The following is a 16,366-nucleotide window of genomic DNA, read 5'->3' as shown; positions in this document are numbered from 1 at the left end:
TGAAAAATATTATTGCTTTAATACCCACAATTATTTTGTACAGAAATGCACATTACAGCATAGAGGGATATGATTATTCTAGCCCCAAACTAGTAACCCGGGAAACCCAAAAACCTTTATTTTTGTTTAAGAAAAGGAAAAATAGTTTTTCAAATGGTATCTATTTGCTATGACTTTCTTAACTGAAGGTAGAAATTGTTAACATGAATTGCTATCGCAATAAATGTATAATTTCCACAATGCTCAACCCTATGAAGCGCCTTGAGGCGACTTTTGTTGTGATTTGGTGCTATATAAATAAAATTGAATTGAATTGAATTGAATTGAATTGAATTGAATTGAATTGAATTGATATGGGGAATAATTTGTGTTGTAAGGAGCTGTTTTGTTTGTTTTACATATGTTTTTGGTATGGTGTTGTATGCCTATGTGTAGCTTGTTGTAGTTTCTTTTTTGGTGATGTGCATTGTTACAGTTAATGGGGATCAACGGCCCCTTTAATTAAAAACTCTTTACATATAGATTGAGGCGCACTGCCCCCTGTTGGCTTAAACTAAATATACAAGTTAAAAAAAGCTTTTTTTTTAAAATGACTTTTTTTATTTTTTATAGAATGGAAGTGTAGGAAGAGTAAGGAAGGACAAACAAAACCTCTTTGTTACTGTGTATGTTTTGAATTAGTTTGAGGTTTTCGCTTTCTTTTCTTAAACAGCCTTTTGTATAGACATCGACATTACGGTTTTTCTCTGTTTGCATATTAGTGGCTAGTGTTCGTCTGTGGTATGTCTCCACTGTTGCTTTTTTAAATTTTATTGTCTTACGATTCACATAAAATGGTGTTAACGTCGTGGCCTTCCTGTATGTTGCCTTCCTGTCATCTTGAACTAATCAATCCATGCTTCTCTGAATTAAACAAGGAATTTTCTCTCAGACAACTCAGATCAGCAGTTTCTGAAATACTCAGGCTGGCCTGTCTGGCACCATCACATTCAGAGTCACTTAAATCACCCCTCGTCTCTATTCTGATTCTGAGTTCACACTGAGTGTCTCCCACGTGGTTGGCCGAGTTAGATATTTACATTAAGGAGCGGTTGAAAAGGTGTACTTAATGAAGTGGCCAGTGTTTATATGTTTTTCCTGCTTTGAGTAAAAATGTATGCTGGGAAATGCCTATTGTTGTGCAGACATCCCGGGCTCTAGGAATCAGTCCAAAGTGCTCTATACAACATGCCTCAATCATACGTTCACGTTCATACAAGAATCAAACATTCACACACATTCCTTCAGAGAGCAACTTGGGGTCAGTACCTTTCCACAGGATATTTGACATGTGTACAGTTACAGCCAGGGATCGAACCACCAATCTGAGTAGTAGATGATCTGCTCTATCTCCTGAGCTTGAACTAGGTAGATTAATAGTTTTGGGGTTTTGTGGGGGTTTTTTGTTTTGTTTTTTTAGAAGTAAGAGACAACATATAATTATGTGTAAAAACCATGGTGAATAGTTGATATGAAAGTTATAGTACTAATTTACAGTTAAAGTGTAACTCTGTTATGTAGAGTGAATGCAGCATTTTCTCCACACAAATATTTCATTAAGAACACCCCGCTGTCACTGATTCAAAAGCAAAACAAACAAACCAAACTGGCAGCTTAAGCTGTCTCCCGTGTATCTCACCTAAATTTGAAATGAAACATAAAAGCTGTTGCATATTCAAGACATGTTTCTGAGACACCCGCAGCATTTTCAGAAGATTTTAATATTGCAATTTGCATTTCAAAGACACTGAGAGTCAAAAAAGGGATAGGCCACCCACAGAGATAGCAAAGGCAGAGCTGTAGGTTAAACAGACTCTCCTCGAGTTTCTCAAAAAGGGTGCACGGACAGAAAAGGAGCCATGGGAAAAATAGACTTGGGTTGTTTCTTGTGCTTAACCTCACATCTCCCACAGACATATACATTTAGCACACGAAAATATGACCAATCACTTGACAGGTTCTTGCTGTTCAGCGAATTTCACAATGTTAGCACTTTGTCATGTCAGCCTATATTTACATACAGCATCAACAAAATTGCTAATGGAGTACCAGATGGATTTACCTCAGAAAAATGCACAGAAAAGCTCAAACATTCAGATACTTTCAAAAGACTCAAACTCCACTGGACAGTTTTTATTTAAAACATTCTGCTCCCTCATTTTTACCACTGTGCCAAAACAAACCAGTGGAATCTAAAAGGTGTCAAAGAAGTAGACGTAGATATAATGGGCTGTTTTTGTTTCTCTGGCATTAGACAGGCACTGAAGCACCACATTGGTATATTGTGGTTTTTGCCATTACAGGACTCAGGATTAATGATGAACTTCTATTACTTCCCTGTATTGTGACTGTGCATCGTAAAATTATACTGCAGTTACTACATTTGGAGACCACACTTCCGGTCTTTAAAAAGTACATATGGCACTAATTTGTGTAAAACTCTAGTCTAAAATACAAATAAAGCAGTAAACATGCTCTTCAGTATTACAGGTTCTTGGTAAAAGGCTTAGTTGTGTGCTTGTTAATGTGCAGCCACTTTAGCAAAATGCTTTTTGCTGTCTACAGACAAAAGGCAGACTCTAGTTATGTTACATCCATGTTCACTGCAGTTACACGACCTTTTGAGGTACAAAACGTTAAAGTTTACGAATCTTTTGCGATTCTGCTACGTCTGTTGAACTTCTGCCTCAGTCCATATTTTAAAAAAACAAACTAAAACCTATGTATCGTCACCTCAGCCTTTGGTGCGTAACTTTATGCCCTCTGCATTATGGTTGATGTGATTCATTCATTCATTTTCAGACACCGTTTCCATTGGAAAAAGCATCACAATCGCGATGGCCATGTAGCTCGAGGAGAATGAAAAACAGTTTCAGTATCACCTCTAATCTCAGAAGTCATCAAAATGAAAGAATGTATGTGTACAATTAACTACAACATAAAACAAATATTAACATTCCTGCCATCTTCTCCAAACAAAAGAAAGGAATGTCATTGTCAATACATAAATACATTTACAATAACTACAACTTTTAAAAATATTATGTGGTCAATCCAAAATAACGCAAACATTTAAAGTACAATATTATACAACAAAACTAAAATCGGACTCTGAAACAACACTTCATGACGAAGAAATGATCATACATGTTGTGAAATATACATTATTAATCTAGCTTTTTCATTTACAATTCTCATCGACTGACATACCATATATTACAGCGAGAAAGGAGCTGGAGTTAATGGTAGGACAAGTGCATAGCAAAATAGAAGATTATTTTAACCAAGTTAAAGAAACGCATAAAACTGACAAACTGGCTTTAGAAAACAACATTTAAAAACCATGTTTAAGGCAAATCTCATCATTTAAAATTGGCATAGTCTGAGAAAATGTCAACAAAGTCTTGTACCACCCTGTAGCAGAAGTCATATTGTTCCTGTGGGACGGAAAGAAAAACAAAAAGATGGTTAGAGACGGACACATAATTGCCTACGAAATCAGCGACACTCGAGCTAAAGCGAGACATTTTCTAGTGCTTTTAAATATTTGGGAACCACTCACCACTGTTTGGACCATGTGAGGCCTCTGCATGCGTAAACTCTTCACAGTTTGAAACACGTCCAGCAGGCCTTCTGCCTTGACTCGCTCCAAGATATTGCTCAGTGCAATGAACGTACCTGTTCGCCCTGCACCAGCACTGCAGGACACACAAAGCACGAACAGTGTTTGCAATGCAAAAATCCTTCTATATTTTATATTGTCAGATAAAAAAGAAGACCACAAATGTGACAAGGTAAGTGTATATAATATTTATATGAATAGAGTTCTATGTGTTGTACCTGCAGTGTACAACAATGGGGTGGTTCCCAGACTGCTGCTGCTGTTTCTGCACTGCGGCGATAATGTCGATCATGCCTTTCCCCTCGGCCGGGATTCCGATCTCTGGCCAGCCGTGGAAGTGGAAGTGCCTGATCATCCTTGTCTGCTTCTCCTTTGAGAGGAAACCCACAGGCGGATGAGAGATCATAATATCGTTCAAATATGATTTATTAGCAGCATATGAAAGCGTAATGGCAAGTGTGACGTCAGTACAGGTTAAACGTGCAGCAGACAAGTGGTGGACATATGGATGAGGCCCAGGGAGGCAGGAGTGTACTACAAAGCCTCTGGGAGGTGATGTGGGTCGAATTAAATAAAATATATGAGATGGGAGGCTAACCCTAAACACTTCCTATCCTCATTTTTCCCTCTAGCAGCCCAGAGAGCTTGATATACTCACTTAGAGATTTGTTGTTGTTAGACAATTGTGTTAGAGCCTGTCTAGCTTTACAAAGATAAAAATACTTTCAACTTTCTAAAAAAAATCCTGCTTTTAACTCATCTTTTAACTAACACTGTACTAAGCAACTAATCTGTCATTTCAGCTTGTTGATATCTTTATACCATTTTCACTCACATCTGTAGTTTATACGATTTGAAAATCATTGGAATACAGCAATTTAAAAAATATATAGTACACCCTTATTCAGTTGTAAGGTTTTATGTATCAGGACATAATAGAGAAAAAAAAACCTTGTCCGTAAGAGGTCTGAAAATCGGGTAAATACAAGCATACATGACAAAACATCAGCAGGGATCTTAGGTAAGCAGCTGCTGCTGGGAAGGGCTATAAGTTCATTGACAAACACTAAACTACAGTGAGAGAGATTGCTGCTGTTATTGGTTTTAGCATTTAAAACACTCAATAAATGAAACGAGACAATACATAGTTTGTCCACCAGAGGGTACACACGTATTCTCTGTAATTCATAACTTGTTGTGTCAATAAAACTGTATTATTTTTAAACTGCATCACTATATCGTCTTAGTAAGGACCAATGAATAAGGCATGTGTTTGTTTCATGTCTGTAAAAGGTAAAAAATTATCATCAGACTTTCTTAAAAAAAAGAAGGAAAAAAAAGAAAGAAAATCACCAAGTCATTATCAGTATCTATCTGTCAAACTTTAGATCACAACATTCAACACAGCCACCAATCTTCCCACCAGTGGATCTCCCAGCAAATTCATAACATGAGGACATCTGCCCAAAAGCTAAAGCTGGAGCCACATTAGCTCGTGCACAGCAGATATTCTAAAAGTGATTGGCTTAAAAAAAAAATCATACAGAAAGTGTATGACTGATGACTAAGAACCATTCTGAAAATGATTCTTAGTTATTTTACCGACTGTTTCTACAGTTTGGCTTGACGTGGTAGTGTTCATCTGAGGTCCTATTTGCCTAATTTTAAGACGTGCTAATGGCCAGATGCTTTAAATTATTTATTTTTTTTATGTTATATCCTGATCGTGAAATTGCAGAATTGAAAGTGTGTACCTTCTTTTTCAAATAAGTGTATGCCTTTGTGCACATTTGACATTTTTGGGGGGTAAATTTAGGAGGGAATGAGGTGGTTCTGTTTTTATTTGATACTTTATTGTTTAATTGGGTAAGAATTCAGAAGTTGTAATGTAGTTATTTTATGTTGTGTTTTTTTATGTTGTGTTGTGACACTTGTTCAATTTTCATATTATAAAAAACAATTATTTTATATAAAGGAATTGCATGAAGGATCAATAAAAGCCTTTATTTCACCATAACTGATAAAGACGCAGAGCAGGCGTGTTACATTTGCCTGTATTGATAGGACAGGTTTAATTTGCTTACCGGAACAAAGGTGAGTACCAAGTCTCGTAGGCTAAAGGTTTCACACAGGGTGTCTCCCTTTAGCTCTACTGTGTAGTCTCCATAGGAGACTGAGTCCTCTGTCGGCCAGTATTGGCAACATTTGTCCTGCAAAACAGATGGAAATTTGTTTACTCACAGCGATGAATAAAAGAAACTGCAGTTTAACAAGTTAAATACTTCATAAATACGAACTTAAATAAATGTACAGTTTCGTGACAAAGACAGGAAATCAGAACTGGGACGTTTTATGTTGTGTATTTGTTGTGTTTATTAAAGCCATCAATCATAGCTGGCTTGCAGCGATTAGTTACTGCAGCTTACCTGCTCCCTCTCCTGGAGCTCAGTGAGCATGACTATGGAGTGACATTTCCACTCCCACACCATTCTCCAAAAATCCTCCACTGTGTGCTGCAGAGGGCCCTGTGTGGCAATGTAGTAGTCCTTCTGTCTGTAGCCCTGAGTCACATCAAAATATAAAGGACTTTATCAGTATAATATAAAGCTTCATCGGTACAATTATTTGTGTTAACACAAATACCTTAAAACCTCAGAAAGAACAAATTAGGAAATACAATATGCTCACATCTATAAAAGACGCATTGACATAGTCTGTGTACTCTTGACCTCTTCTCATGGAAAGAATTACTCTGTTGAAGTCATCTGAAATGGAAACAGTACATCATAAACACGCAGATTAAAGCAGCTCAAAAACATGTTTACATTAGTAGTATGGTATTGTAAGTACTGCAAGGGACAGGATTAGAAAAACATTCTAAAGGCAGCTGCAGGCAATGTAATCTGCAGCTCGAGATTTGACATAAGTTGGTTATTTATATGGATTTCATCTTACTTACAGGGAATAATTTGCAGAACTCTGTTCTTCTTCATGTTGGCTGGGAGGTTTCCTGTTCTCATGTTCTCTTTCATTATGCGCATGTTGGTCAGTTTCTAAACAGGGATCAAGCAAGGAAAATCTAAATGTTACAACTTTATAAAATATTCACTGTCCTTTGGTTTATGAATCAAAATAGGGGAAATAAACTAAGCTACAGTATTGATGATAAATCATAATGACCATTTTGTAGCACAATTGAATTCTCATGCAGCAATGGAGGAATGTATGCAAGTCAGGTTTATATGTGCAGTGGTGTGCTGATTTCTTTTTTTTCTTTCACATATTTCAGATACGTTTAGACAAAAATAACCAAAGGAAATAAAAAGGCAGTTTTACATCATGATTTCATTTATTAAGAGTAAACCAGCTATCTATGTGTACGTGTCTTGTCTAAACCTAATAATGGGCTGATCATTTGCAATGAGTTGGTCTTCTTTGCTGATTTTGAAGAAGAGTGGTTTCAGATCATCAAAATTTGTTTGATCTGTTTGATTTGAAACATGTGACAAATATGCAAAAAAAAAAGCTAAGTACCTTTTGACTGCACTATATGTTCTTAGAAGTGATATGACTGAAGGGGATTGAAAAATCTAGAATTTCTTTTGCATTGATTATTAGTGTATATTTTTAGTGCCTGCGTGGGCAGGTTCATAGTTCGCAGAACCTTCACATGCTTCATAACATTTATGAAAAGTGTTTCAATAACTGACAAATAAAAAGCTTAATAAGTTAAAATGACTAATAAAGAAACAACTGCATTTTCTTTAGAGATTTCTAAGTTTAGTCTGTAATATTGTGTGAGCGTTTGTTAGATGGGATCCTTTATGGGTCTGAATGTAAAAAGAGGTTCTACCTTAAACTCTTCCTCCAGGCCAATCCGATCACCATCATTAAAGGTGTTGTGCAGTTTCTGCAGATGACCTTCCAGAGAAGAAACATCCAGTTCTGTGTCTCCATAGAGGTAGTATTCAAGCAAGGCCTGATAGATGAATGAGTACTGCATCTGGAGTGAAAATACACAAGGATGAATAACACACACTGTGCATGGGCCTAGTTGCAGATGATTTACTGTAAAGGATAATTCACATGTCCCACACACATGCCAGGTGTTAGCGTTACGTCATGTGGCTAACATAATCCTTCTCCAACTCACATCTGTCTGGATGAGTTGCGAGCGCTGCTCTCGTATCTTGGAGACAAACCCAAACACGTCAATTTTCTGCTCTGCGTGCATCATTTCAATCATGGCATCTATTACAATGAAGGTTCCCGTCCTCCCAACACCAGCACTGGAGATGGAAAACAAATGACACACTGAGCTGAGTGAACCATAATCCTCAGCTGACACTAGCACGTTAACAGACATCAGGAGGGAACAAAGCAACATCTGTGCTTGTAAACACATGTATTGCTATAGTCACTCCAAATGTTTCCATCTTTAGCAGAGAGATTGCTTGCCCACACACATACAAAGGGGATGTTTTAAGCATAATACACTGATCTCCATAGAAACAAATTGGATAATTAAAACCATTAGGAGTAAACAGTAAAATACTGAACATTAGGCTACATTAGCTCAGCTCTTGCATACCTGCAGTGGACCACAATGGGCCCAGCGAAGTCTGGATTTACTGACTTGACCTTTTTGAGAAATTTGAGCATTCCAATTGGGGAGAAAGGAACTCCAAAGTCAGGCCAGCTGGTGAAATGGAGCTGGGTGACCAGGCGGGGAGTCTTAGCGGCGTCACTGGCCTGCTAAATAGACACAAGAGGGGGGAAAAAGGCCATTATCTCTTGTTGGTTGAGCATTCTGTTGAAGATCATTATCAACTCTGTCTTACTACCAAACCAGGAAGCAAAAACAAACCCAATAATTGTTCCTCTAAGACAAATTTGGGCCAAAGTGGTCCGACTGTTTGACTTCATATTTAATGTATCATCTAGTATTTAGTAGAGCCCAAAATTATATGTAGGTAAATCCACCCCTACTACTGGAAGGAATGGCTTAATAAGAGTATTAGAGTTTGGGGGGATTTATATATTATAATGGTGCACTGGAATACTTTGAAGATATTGTGCAGCAGTCTGGAATAATTTTAGTTTTTCATATAACTTGCAGCTTTATCATTTTCTGTTGGGGATCTTTGGATCTGTTACACTGGCTCCAAAAGAAGTAGAATGTCTGGATAGAGTTCTACTAAGTTATGGGAAGCGTCATAAAGCTTTAGTATATTACTATGTTGTTTCAGCATATGGGTAACAGAACCATGTTACCCCTAAGAATACTTGGGAAAACTACATTAACATGACATTAAATGGTTAAGAGTAGTTATTAAGTATATCAAAGCAATATCACAAAAAGTAAGTACAAATTTTTTCTGGTTTCATTTGCTACTCTAATCTGTTAGAGATGTAAGTCTCAAAGGGGGAATTTCATTTATGTTCTGTGGTTGCATGACAAAGTGCAAGGTTTTTGTGAAAGTGTTAAGAAAACTGTACGTGAGATTTCAGTTCCCAGTACCACTCAGCTCAAGATTGGTTGTTTTATGGGATTGGTAAATCTGGATGGGTGGTGATAAATACAATATATTGCTGTGATAATGGATGGATTCTGGTTTATTATGAGTGGTGAATCTTTGTTTAATTCTAGCCAAGTGTTGCTGACAAGTGCTACTATTGAGTGTTATGTATTGAGTTTAAAGACTAGACAGGAAGCTGTTAACAAATCGTGGTAACGCTAACCAGCGTCATGGTGGCAACTGATTTTATCCATAGTTCTGGATATATTTGCTAAAATTTAAAAGTCTAACTGGACTATCAGAAAAAAATAACCACAATTTATAATGTATGCATACCATGCGCAATAATAACAGAGTCAATGGTCAAAACTTACATATTGCACACAGAACTTGCGTATGGTGTAATCCACCAGGACTGTGAAGTCGTCGACCGCTACCCTCACATTTCCGTAAGTCCAACAACCCTGGTCTGGCCAGTACTGGTAACATTTGTCCTGCAGAGAGATGATATCCATTAATATTAGTATTCGTTTTTACTGATCTACATAGCAAAATTGATTCTCTGACTTTTGCCATCTTAAATATAAAGCTGTGTCTTTGTAAGTGGTGCAGTGATGGAAATTAACACAATTAGCATGTTTTTGATGGCAGGAGAAAACCAAATCTCCCAGAGAAACCCGGTTCAAACCCAGGACCCTCTTTCTATAACCACGGAGACGCTGTGCTGTAATGAATAAATGATCAAAGCAACTGTCTGTGACACATCTAAAAGAGTTTCCTTTATTAAGACAAACGGGTAACTTGCATGACTTCCGTCTGTAAGCAAGCAGTTAGTATATGAGAGCGGTGAAACCACTCCATATCTATATTTACTTGATTATGATACTACCTTGGACGACTTTATCACACGTTATATGACAGCTGATGTGAACACATTAACACCCTTTTTAATACTCCCCTATTTTTATTGATCCTTTGTTAATAAAGTCGCCTTTGCTCACAGTAAAACACTTCAAGTACAGTGCTGTGAAAAAGTATTTACCCGCTTCCTGATTTTAGTGTTTTGCATATTTGCCACACTTCAGATCAAAAAAATCTTTAATGTTAGACAACAGTAATCCAAGTAAATACAAAATGCAGTTGTTAAAATAATGATTAAAACCTCATTCGATTTATTAAGGGAAAAAAGCTATAAAAACGTACCTGACCACGTGTGAAAAAGTAATTGAATCAAGAAATACCTTAAATAGAACCTGTTTAATAAAATGTGGTACGCTGAGAGCATCATGCTACGATCTAAAGAAACTCAAAGAACAAATACAAAATAAAGTCATTAGCATATATCAGTCTGGAAAAGGTTACAAAGCCATTTCTAAGGCTTTGTGACTCCAGTGAACCATTATTCACAAGTGGAGAAAACTTGTAACAGTCATGAACCTTCCCAGAAGTGGGTGGCCTACCAAAATTACTCCGAGTGCACATCGCATACTCATCGAAGATGTCATAAAAAGATCCCGAGCAACATTTAAAGAACTGCATGCCTCACTTGCTTCAGTTAAGGTCAGTGTTCAAGATGAGGGAAGATATAAGAAAGACACTATCCAGTGCAAACTTTTTGTAAAGTTTGTGTACAGTTACATATTATATAAAAACATTGCAGCATTTTCTAAGTAGATCAACAGTCAAACATTTCTCACATAGAGCCAGGTAGGTTTGGATAGCTTTTTTTCCCCTTAATAAATTAAATCATTAATTCAAAACTACATTTTGTATTTAATCCGGTTATTTTTGCTTAATATGGAAATTTGTTTGATACGAAACATGTAAGTGCAACAATAAGAAAGTAAATAAGAAATCAGGAAATCAGGAACAAGGAAAATACTTTTTCCCTTAATGTGTAGCAGAGAAACAGGCGTCAGACAAGATAACATCATCTGACACCTTTGACCATAACCAATGAAATCTATATTTAAATGTGCTTAAGGGAAACTTTACTTTTCACTTCCCTTGTCCAAAATGCAGTTAGAGACGAGAGTTGGTGGAAGAAGCAAACACTGTAGTTATAGCTGTAGAGACCACATGACAACTGAAGCACTGCCCGTTATGAACAACGTTTAAAATCACTTACTTCTTTTCTTTCTTTCAGATTTGTCAACATAACAACAGTTGATACTTTCTGCTCCCAAATCATCCGCCAGAAATCTGCTACGGTGTCTTCTTTTGGACCTAACAGATCCCCACCCCCAAGAAAATTTTTTAATTAAACCACAATTTAAAACTAAAAATATAGAGAGAGATAATTATGTCATGTTTCTAAATGCCCTATAGCTTACCTTGTGCGCCTATGAATTTGTTCTTTTCCGTGAAACCCTATTTTTTTAAAAAATCAAAAATAAATATAGGATTAATAATCTTTACTGTTTTTCACCTGAAATGGTAGAGATCTGACAAGTATTTAAATGCTCAAGAGTTCAAGCTCAAATTCACTATTTTGGCACAAAAAAGGACTCACATCAATGTAAGAAGCATTCACATAGTCTGAACAGGGATTTCCCTCCAGCTCTGTTAACACCACTCTAGAATGATCATCTGCAATGAAAAATACCACAAATTTAGCAAAAATGTAACTTTCAAATCAGTTTACAATGTGTATCATTACTACATTATTAAATATATATATATATATATATATATATATATATATATATATATATATATATATATATATATATATATATATATACACACACACACACACACACACACACATATATATATATATATACATACATACACATATACAGTGGGGCAAAAAAGTATTTAGTCAGCCACCGATTGTGCAAGTTCCCCCACTTAAAATGATGACAGAGGTCAGTAATTTGCACCAGAGGTACACTTCAACTGTGAGAGACAGAATGTGAAAAAAAAATCAATGAATTCACATGGTAGGATTTGTAAAGAATTTATTCGTAAATCAGGGTGGAAAATAAGTATTTGGTCAATAACAAAAATACAACTCAATACTTTGTAACATAACCTTTATTGGCAATAACAGAGGTCAAACGTTTACTATAGGTCTTTACCAGGTTTGCACACACAGTAGCTGGTATTTTGGCCCATTCCTCCATGCAGATCTTCTCAAGAGCAGTGATGTTTTGGGGCTGTCGCCGAGCAACACGGACTTTCAACTCCCGCCACAGATTTTCTATGGGGTTGAGGTCTGGAGACTGGCTAGGCCACTCCAGGACTTTCAAATGCTTCTTACGGAGCCACTCCTTTGTTGCCCGGGCGGTGTGTTTTGGATCATTGTCATGTTGGAAGACCCAGCCTCGTTTCATCTTCAAAGTTCTCACTGATGGAAGGAGGTTTTGGCTCAAAATCTCACGATACTTGGCCCCATTCATTCTGTCCTTAACACGGATCAGTCGTCCTGTCCCCTTGGCAGAAAAACAGCCCCATAGCATGATGTTTCCACCCCCATGCTTCACAGTAGGTATGGTGTTCTTGGGATGCAACTCAGTATTCTTCTTCCTCCAAACACGACGAGTTGAGTTTATACCAAAAAGTTCTACTTTGGTTTCATCTGACCACATGACATTCTCCCAATCCTCTGCTGTATCATCCATGTGCTCTCTGGCAAACTTCAGACGGGCCTGGACATGCACTGGCTTCAGCAGCGGAACACGTCTGGCACTGCGGGATTTGATTCCCTGCCGTTGTAGTGTGTTACTGATGGTGACCTTTGTTACTTTGGTCCCGGCTCTCTGCAGGTCATTCACCAGGTCCCCCCATGTGGTTCTGGGATCTTTGCTCACCGTTCTCATGATCATTTTGACCCCACGGGATGAGATCTTGCGTGGAGCCCCAGATCGAGGGAGATTATCAGTGGTCTTGTATGTCTTCCATTTTCTGATGATTGCTCCCACTGTTGATTTTTTCACACCAAGCTGCTTGCCTATTGTAGATTCACTCTTCCCAGTCTGGTGCAGGTCTACAATTCTTTTCCTGGTGTCCTTCGAAAGCTCTTTGGTCTTGGCCATGGCGGCGTTTGGAGTCTGACTGGTTGAGGCTGTGGACAGGTGTCTTTTATACAGATGATGAGGTCAAACAGGTGCCATTCATACAGGTAACGAGTGGGGGACAGAAAAGCTTCTTACAGAAGACGTTACAGGTCTGTGAGAGCCAGGGATTTTCCTTGTTTGAGGTGACCAAATACTTATTTTCCACCCTGATTTACGAATAAATTCTTTACAAATCCTACCATGTGAATTCATGGATTTTTTTTTCACATTCTGTCTCTCACAGTTGAAGTGTACCTCTGGTGCAAATTACTGACCTCTGTCATCATTTTAAGTGGGGGAACTTGCACAATCGGTGGCTGACTAAATACTTTTTTGCCCCACTGTATATATATATATATATATATACACACACACTAATTTGGCATTAAGCCTTTAAACAAGCAGTAACTTGCTGAAGGCTCTTCTGGTTTACTGTCATTTGTTTACACTATTTGTATATATTTACAGCAGACCCGTATTCCCTTTTCAGAAAGCTGAAAATACTGCACTCAGTGTATGTTCAAGTAATTCCCAATGTCATAGTTTTGGTATTTGGTCTCTTTTTAAGAAGGCCTGAAACAGTTTTCTCTCAGTGGAGTCTGTTGAAGTACAGCGACCTGAGTGTTTTTGATGGAATTGGATGTTTTGGCTCTGCAGAGACAACGCAGCTGCTTGTTGATAGCGCAGAGACGTACTGTGATTACTGATCTGTAGAGTTAACACAGCAAGGACTATATAAAACGCTATGACATAAGAACCGTAGAATGTAACCAACTTTCTTGTTACATGTCTGTTTACCACTTCCCCTTGAAATTAAGTAATTATTTATATTTTATACTATTCATCTGTGGCTCTTGGGCAAACCTAGTCTCATTATAAATTCTATAAAAACCTGTATTTCACAAATCTGGCTTCCAACAATCACTAATCTGTCATTAACGTGGTCATAGCTCTGACTGTGTCAGCACAGCAGCCCCTCCAACCTGCTGTTCAAACTTTCAGTTTGCAAGGTGCAGCCAATCATAATACAGCTGGGTGGGGGGTGGAGCTACACCAAGGCCAAGCGTAAGATGAGGATTATTCTGAAGAGTCCAAAAATAGAAACATGGCTCTGTAAAAGTATAGGAAGTATATATTTCAAGTCTTTGCGATGGGGTGACTAGAAGGTTTGTATTAAAATATGTGGTAGCTCTTGCCTTGAAAGCAAATGAACATGTTTCCATGGAGTTCAAACCATTTATTTAAGGTGAAGAACAGTTTTTAAAAAAACCTAAACCGTGATGCATTGTGAAAATACAGCAGAAACCGCAAGTAAAAAAGGTTTGTGATGAAACCACTTCATTGCAAATGCACACACAAACTCTTCTGAAGAATCTACTGTAGCAAGCGAAACAAGAGTATTTGAGGCATGTGACACATGGGACAGGAAACTTGTAGGTGTGACTCAGAAAACTGAACAGAAAGTATACTCACAGGGAAGGATGTTGGGGTATCTGTTCTTCTCCTTATTTTCTTCCTTGTTTGCTTCTTCATATGTCCCTTGGGGATTACCCCCTGGCAAGGACTGCAAAATAAAATGATAGTTTTGAATATACGCGCACATAATGAAAAATGATTCGGCAGCAGCTCACGTCCAGTGCATTGTGTTCTGCTCTATGCAAGGCTTTGTTCAGCCTTAGTGTAGGCACTTCCTCTGCTGCCTACCATAAACAGTTCTCCATTAAAAGCTGAGAACATCAGCTTCCTCTATCTGTACTGATAAACCGTCTAAATGAAATCATACTTCAATGTGTTAACATAAAGCATGAATCATACTCTTTATTTTGACGCAGAATCTAAATCATAGACACAAATAGACGAAGGGGTATTTTTCCATCTGTGGGGGTGTATGTATCAGACCAGTATCAGATCAGTTATGTGTCATGGGAGGTGCGATAAATAAAGCTCCCGTAGTTTTCCCTGAACAAAAATACACATGTAAGTCATGGTTTTGAACTCTTGCTCACATATGAACATGGAGAACATTACAGTTATGGGAAAACCCTTTCAGTCCAGTTTTGGATAGTTTGTGATAGTTTTGTTGCCACAACACAGATATGACGAAGTTTGACCACTGTAAAGGTTTAAAATGTAGGTAACTAAATTTCACCTGTAAATCATGCATAGAATTAGAGGTCGGGAGGCACTTGCAGTGTGTTTAAAAAAGGAAAAAAGTGAACCAATATTTCAACAGTCCTACAAATGCACATGAATGCACCATAATAGCCCTGCCTCACATGCCTGATGTAAGCATCACTCTAATTGTTTAAACCACACAAAACTGCTTTGTGACTACCGCTAACTACCGCTAATCTAACTTCCAGGAAAAAAAAAAAGAAGAAGAAGTGAGGCGGCTTACATTGTACTCTTCCCTGAACAGCTTGCCATCATCAGCTGAGCGGAGCCTGTATTCCTCCTCTAGGTGGTCAACTGGGATGGGCAAGTATGTCTTGGAGGCAGAAGAGGATCTGGGCAGAAGAACCACCGTCTGTTGCTCTGTGGGGAGAAGAGACAGTGGGTTTATCACCCAACCTAAGCTGATTTCTTTGTTTGGTTTTAATATTTTGCCGTTAAATTATTTGTTGTGTTCAAGTAAAATTTACATTAGCATCATTCAGCTTAGTATTTAAAAGTTGTCCGCTATTAATAAATCAAACTGGTGTCACTGTGATATTTAGCTGTGCTAAATGAGTAGTTGAACGTAATTCAATGCAAAACATTTGATCTGGTTTAGTTAGAAAAGTGGTTCCCAACCTTTTTGTCATGTGCAATATACTAGTTTCATATGTTTTTTTTCTACAGTTCACCTTATGATTACCACTCTAATTTTATCAGTTACTTTAGGCTATTAAATCATTGGTTTAACTAATAGCTAATATTTTATTTTATCAGATCTCATTGGCTAACTATTTTGACTGTCTATTAGCTACTTTTAGACACATGCTGTAGCTACTTAAACACTTTAAATAGCTAAAGCACTTATTTGCTAGTGTTACTTCCATAATTTCAATGGTATACTAGCTCCTTTTAGCTGACGTCTTGAATGTTTATCTATTAGCTGCCATTAGCTGACTATGTTGACTGCT

General features: G+C 37.6%; 1 protein-coding gene across 4 annotated transcripts in view; it reads right to left on the bottom strand.

The window, feature by feature from the left end:
• Window positions 1-1,746: 1,746 nt before the first annotated feature.
• ptprea (protein tyrosine phosphatase receptor type Ea) overlaps window positions 1,747-16,366 on the bottom strand; it is a 60,595-nt gene continuing 45,975 nt past the window's right edge. For all 4 annotated transcript variants that reach the window (XM_087844734.1, XM_087844731.1, XM_087844732.1 and 1 more), the window contains 16 exons: window positions 15,640-15,776; window positions 14,715-14,805; window positions 11,693-11,769; window positions 11,514-11,550; window positions 11,309-11,406; window positions 9,555-9,674; window positions 8,253-8,416; window positions 7,815-7,950; window positions 7,515-7,664; window positions 6,621-6,714; window positions 6,350-6,426; window positions 6,088-6,222; window positions 5,746-5,871; window positions 3,880-4,031; window positions 3,602-3,737; window positions 1,747-3,476 (listed from right to left, as the gene is read on the bottom strand). In XM_087844734.1, coding sequence (XP_087700860.1) covers window positions 3,402-3,476; window positions 3,602-3,737; window positions 3,880-4,031; window positions 5,746-5,871; window positions 6,088-6,222; window positions 6,350-6,426; window positions 6,621-6,714; window positions 7,515-7,664; window positions 7,815-7,950; window positions 8,253-8,416; window positions 9,555-9,674; window positions 11,309-11,406; window positions 11,514-11,550; window positions 11,693-11,769; window positions 14,715-14,805; window positions 15,640-15,776 — 1,805 coding nt within the window. In that variant the 3' untranslated portion in view covers window positions 1,747-3,401. The remainder of the gene's footprint in view (window positions 3,477-3,601; window positions 3,738-3,879; window positions 4,032-5,745; window positions 5,872-6,087; window positions 6,223-6,349; window positions 6,427-6,620; window positions 6,715-7,514; window positions 7,665-7,814; window positions 7,951-8,252; window positions 8,417-9,554; window positions 9,675-11,308; window positions 11,407-11,513; window positions 11,551-11,692; window positions 11,770-14,714; window positions 14,806-15,639; window positions 15,777-16,366) is intronic.

Source organism: Neolamprologus brichardi, chromosome 8 (genome assembly GCF_056152115.1).
Source record: "Neolamprologus brichardi isolate AB-2024 chromosome 8, ASM5615211v1, whole genome shotgun sequence".
Lineage (NCBI taxonomy): Eukaryota > Metazoa > Chordata > Actinopteri > Cichliformes > Cichlidae > Neolamprologus > Neolamprologus brichardi.
Note: the sequence above shows the minus strand (reverse complement) of the source record. Positions and strands in the feature narration are given on the sequence as shown.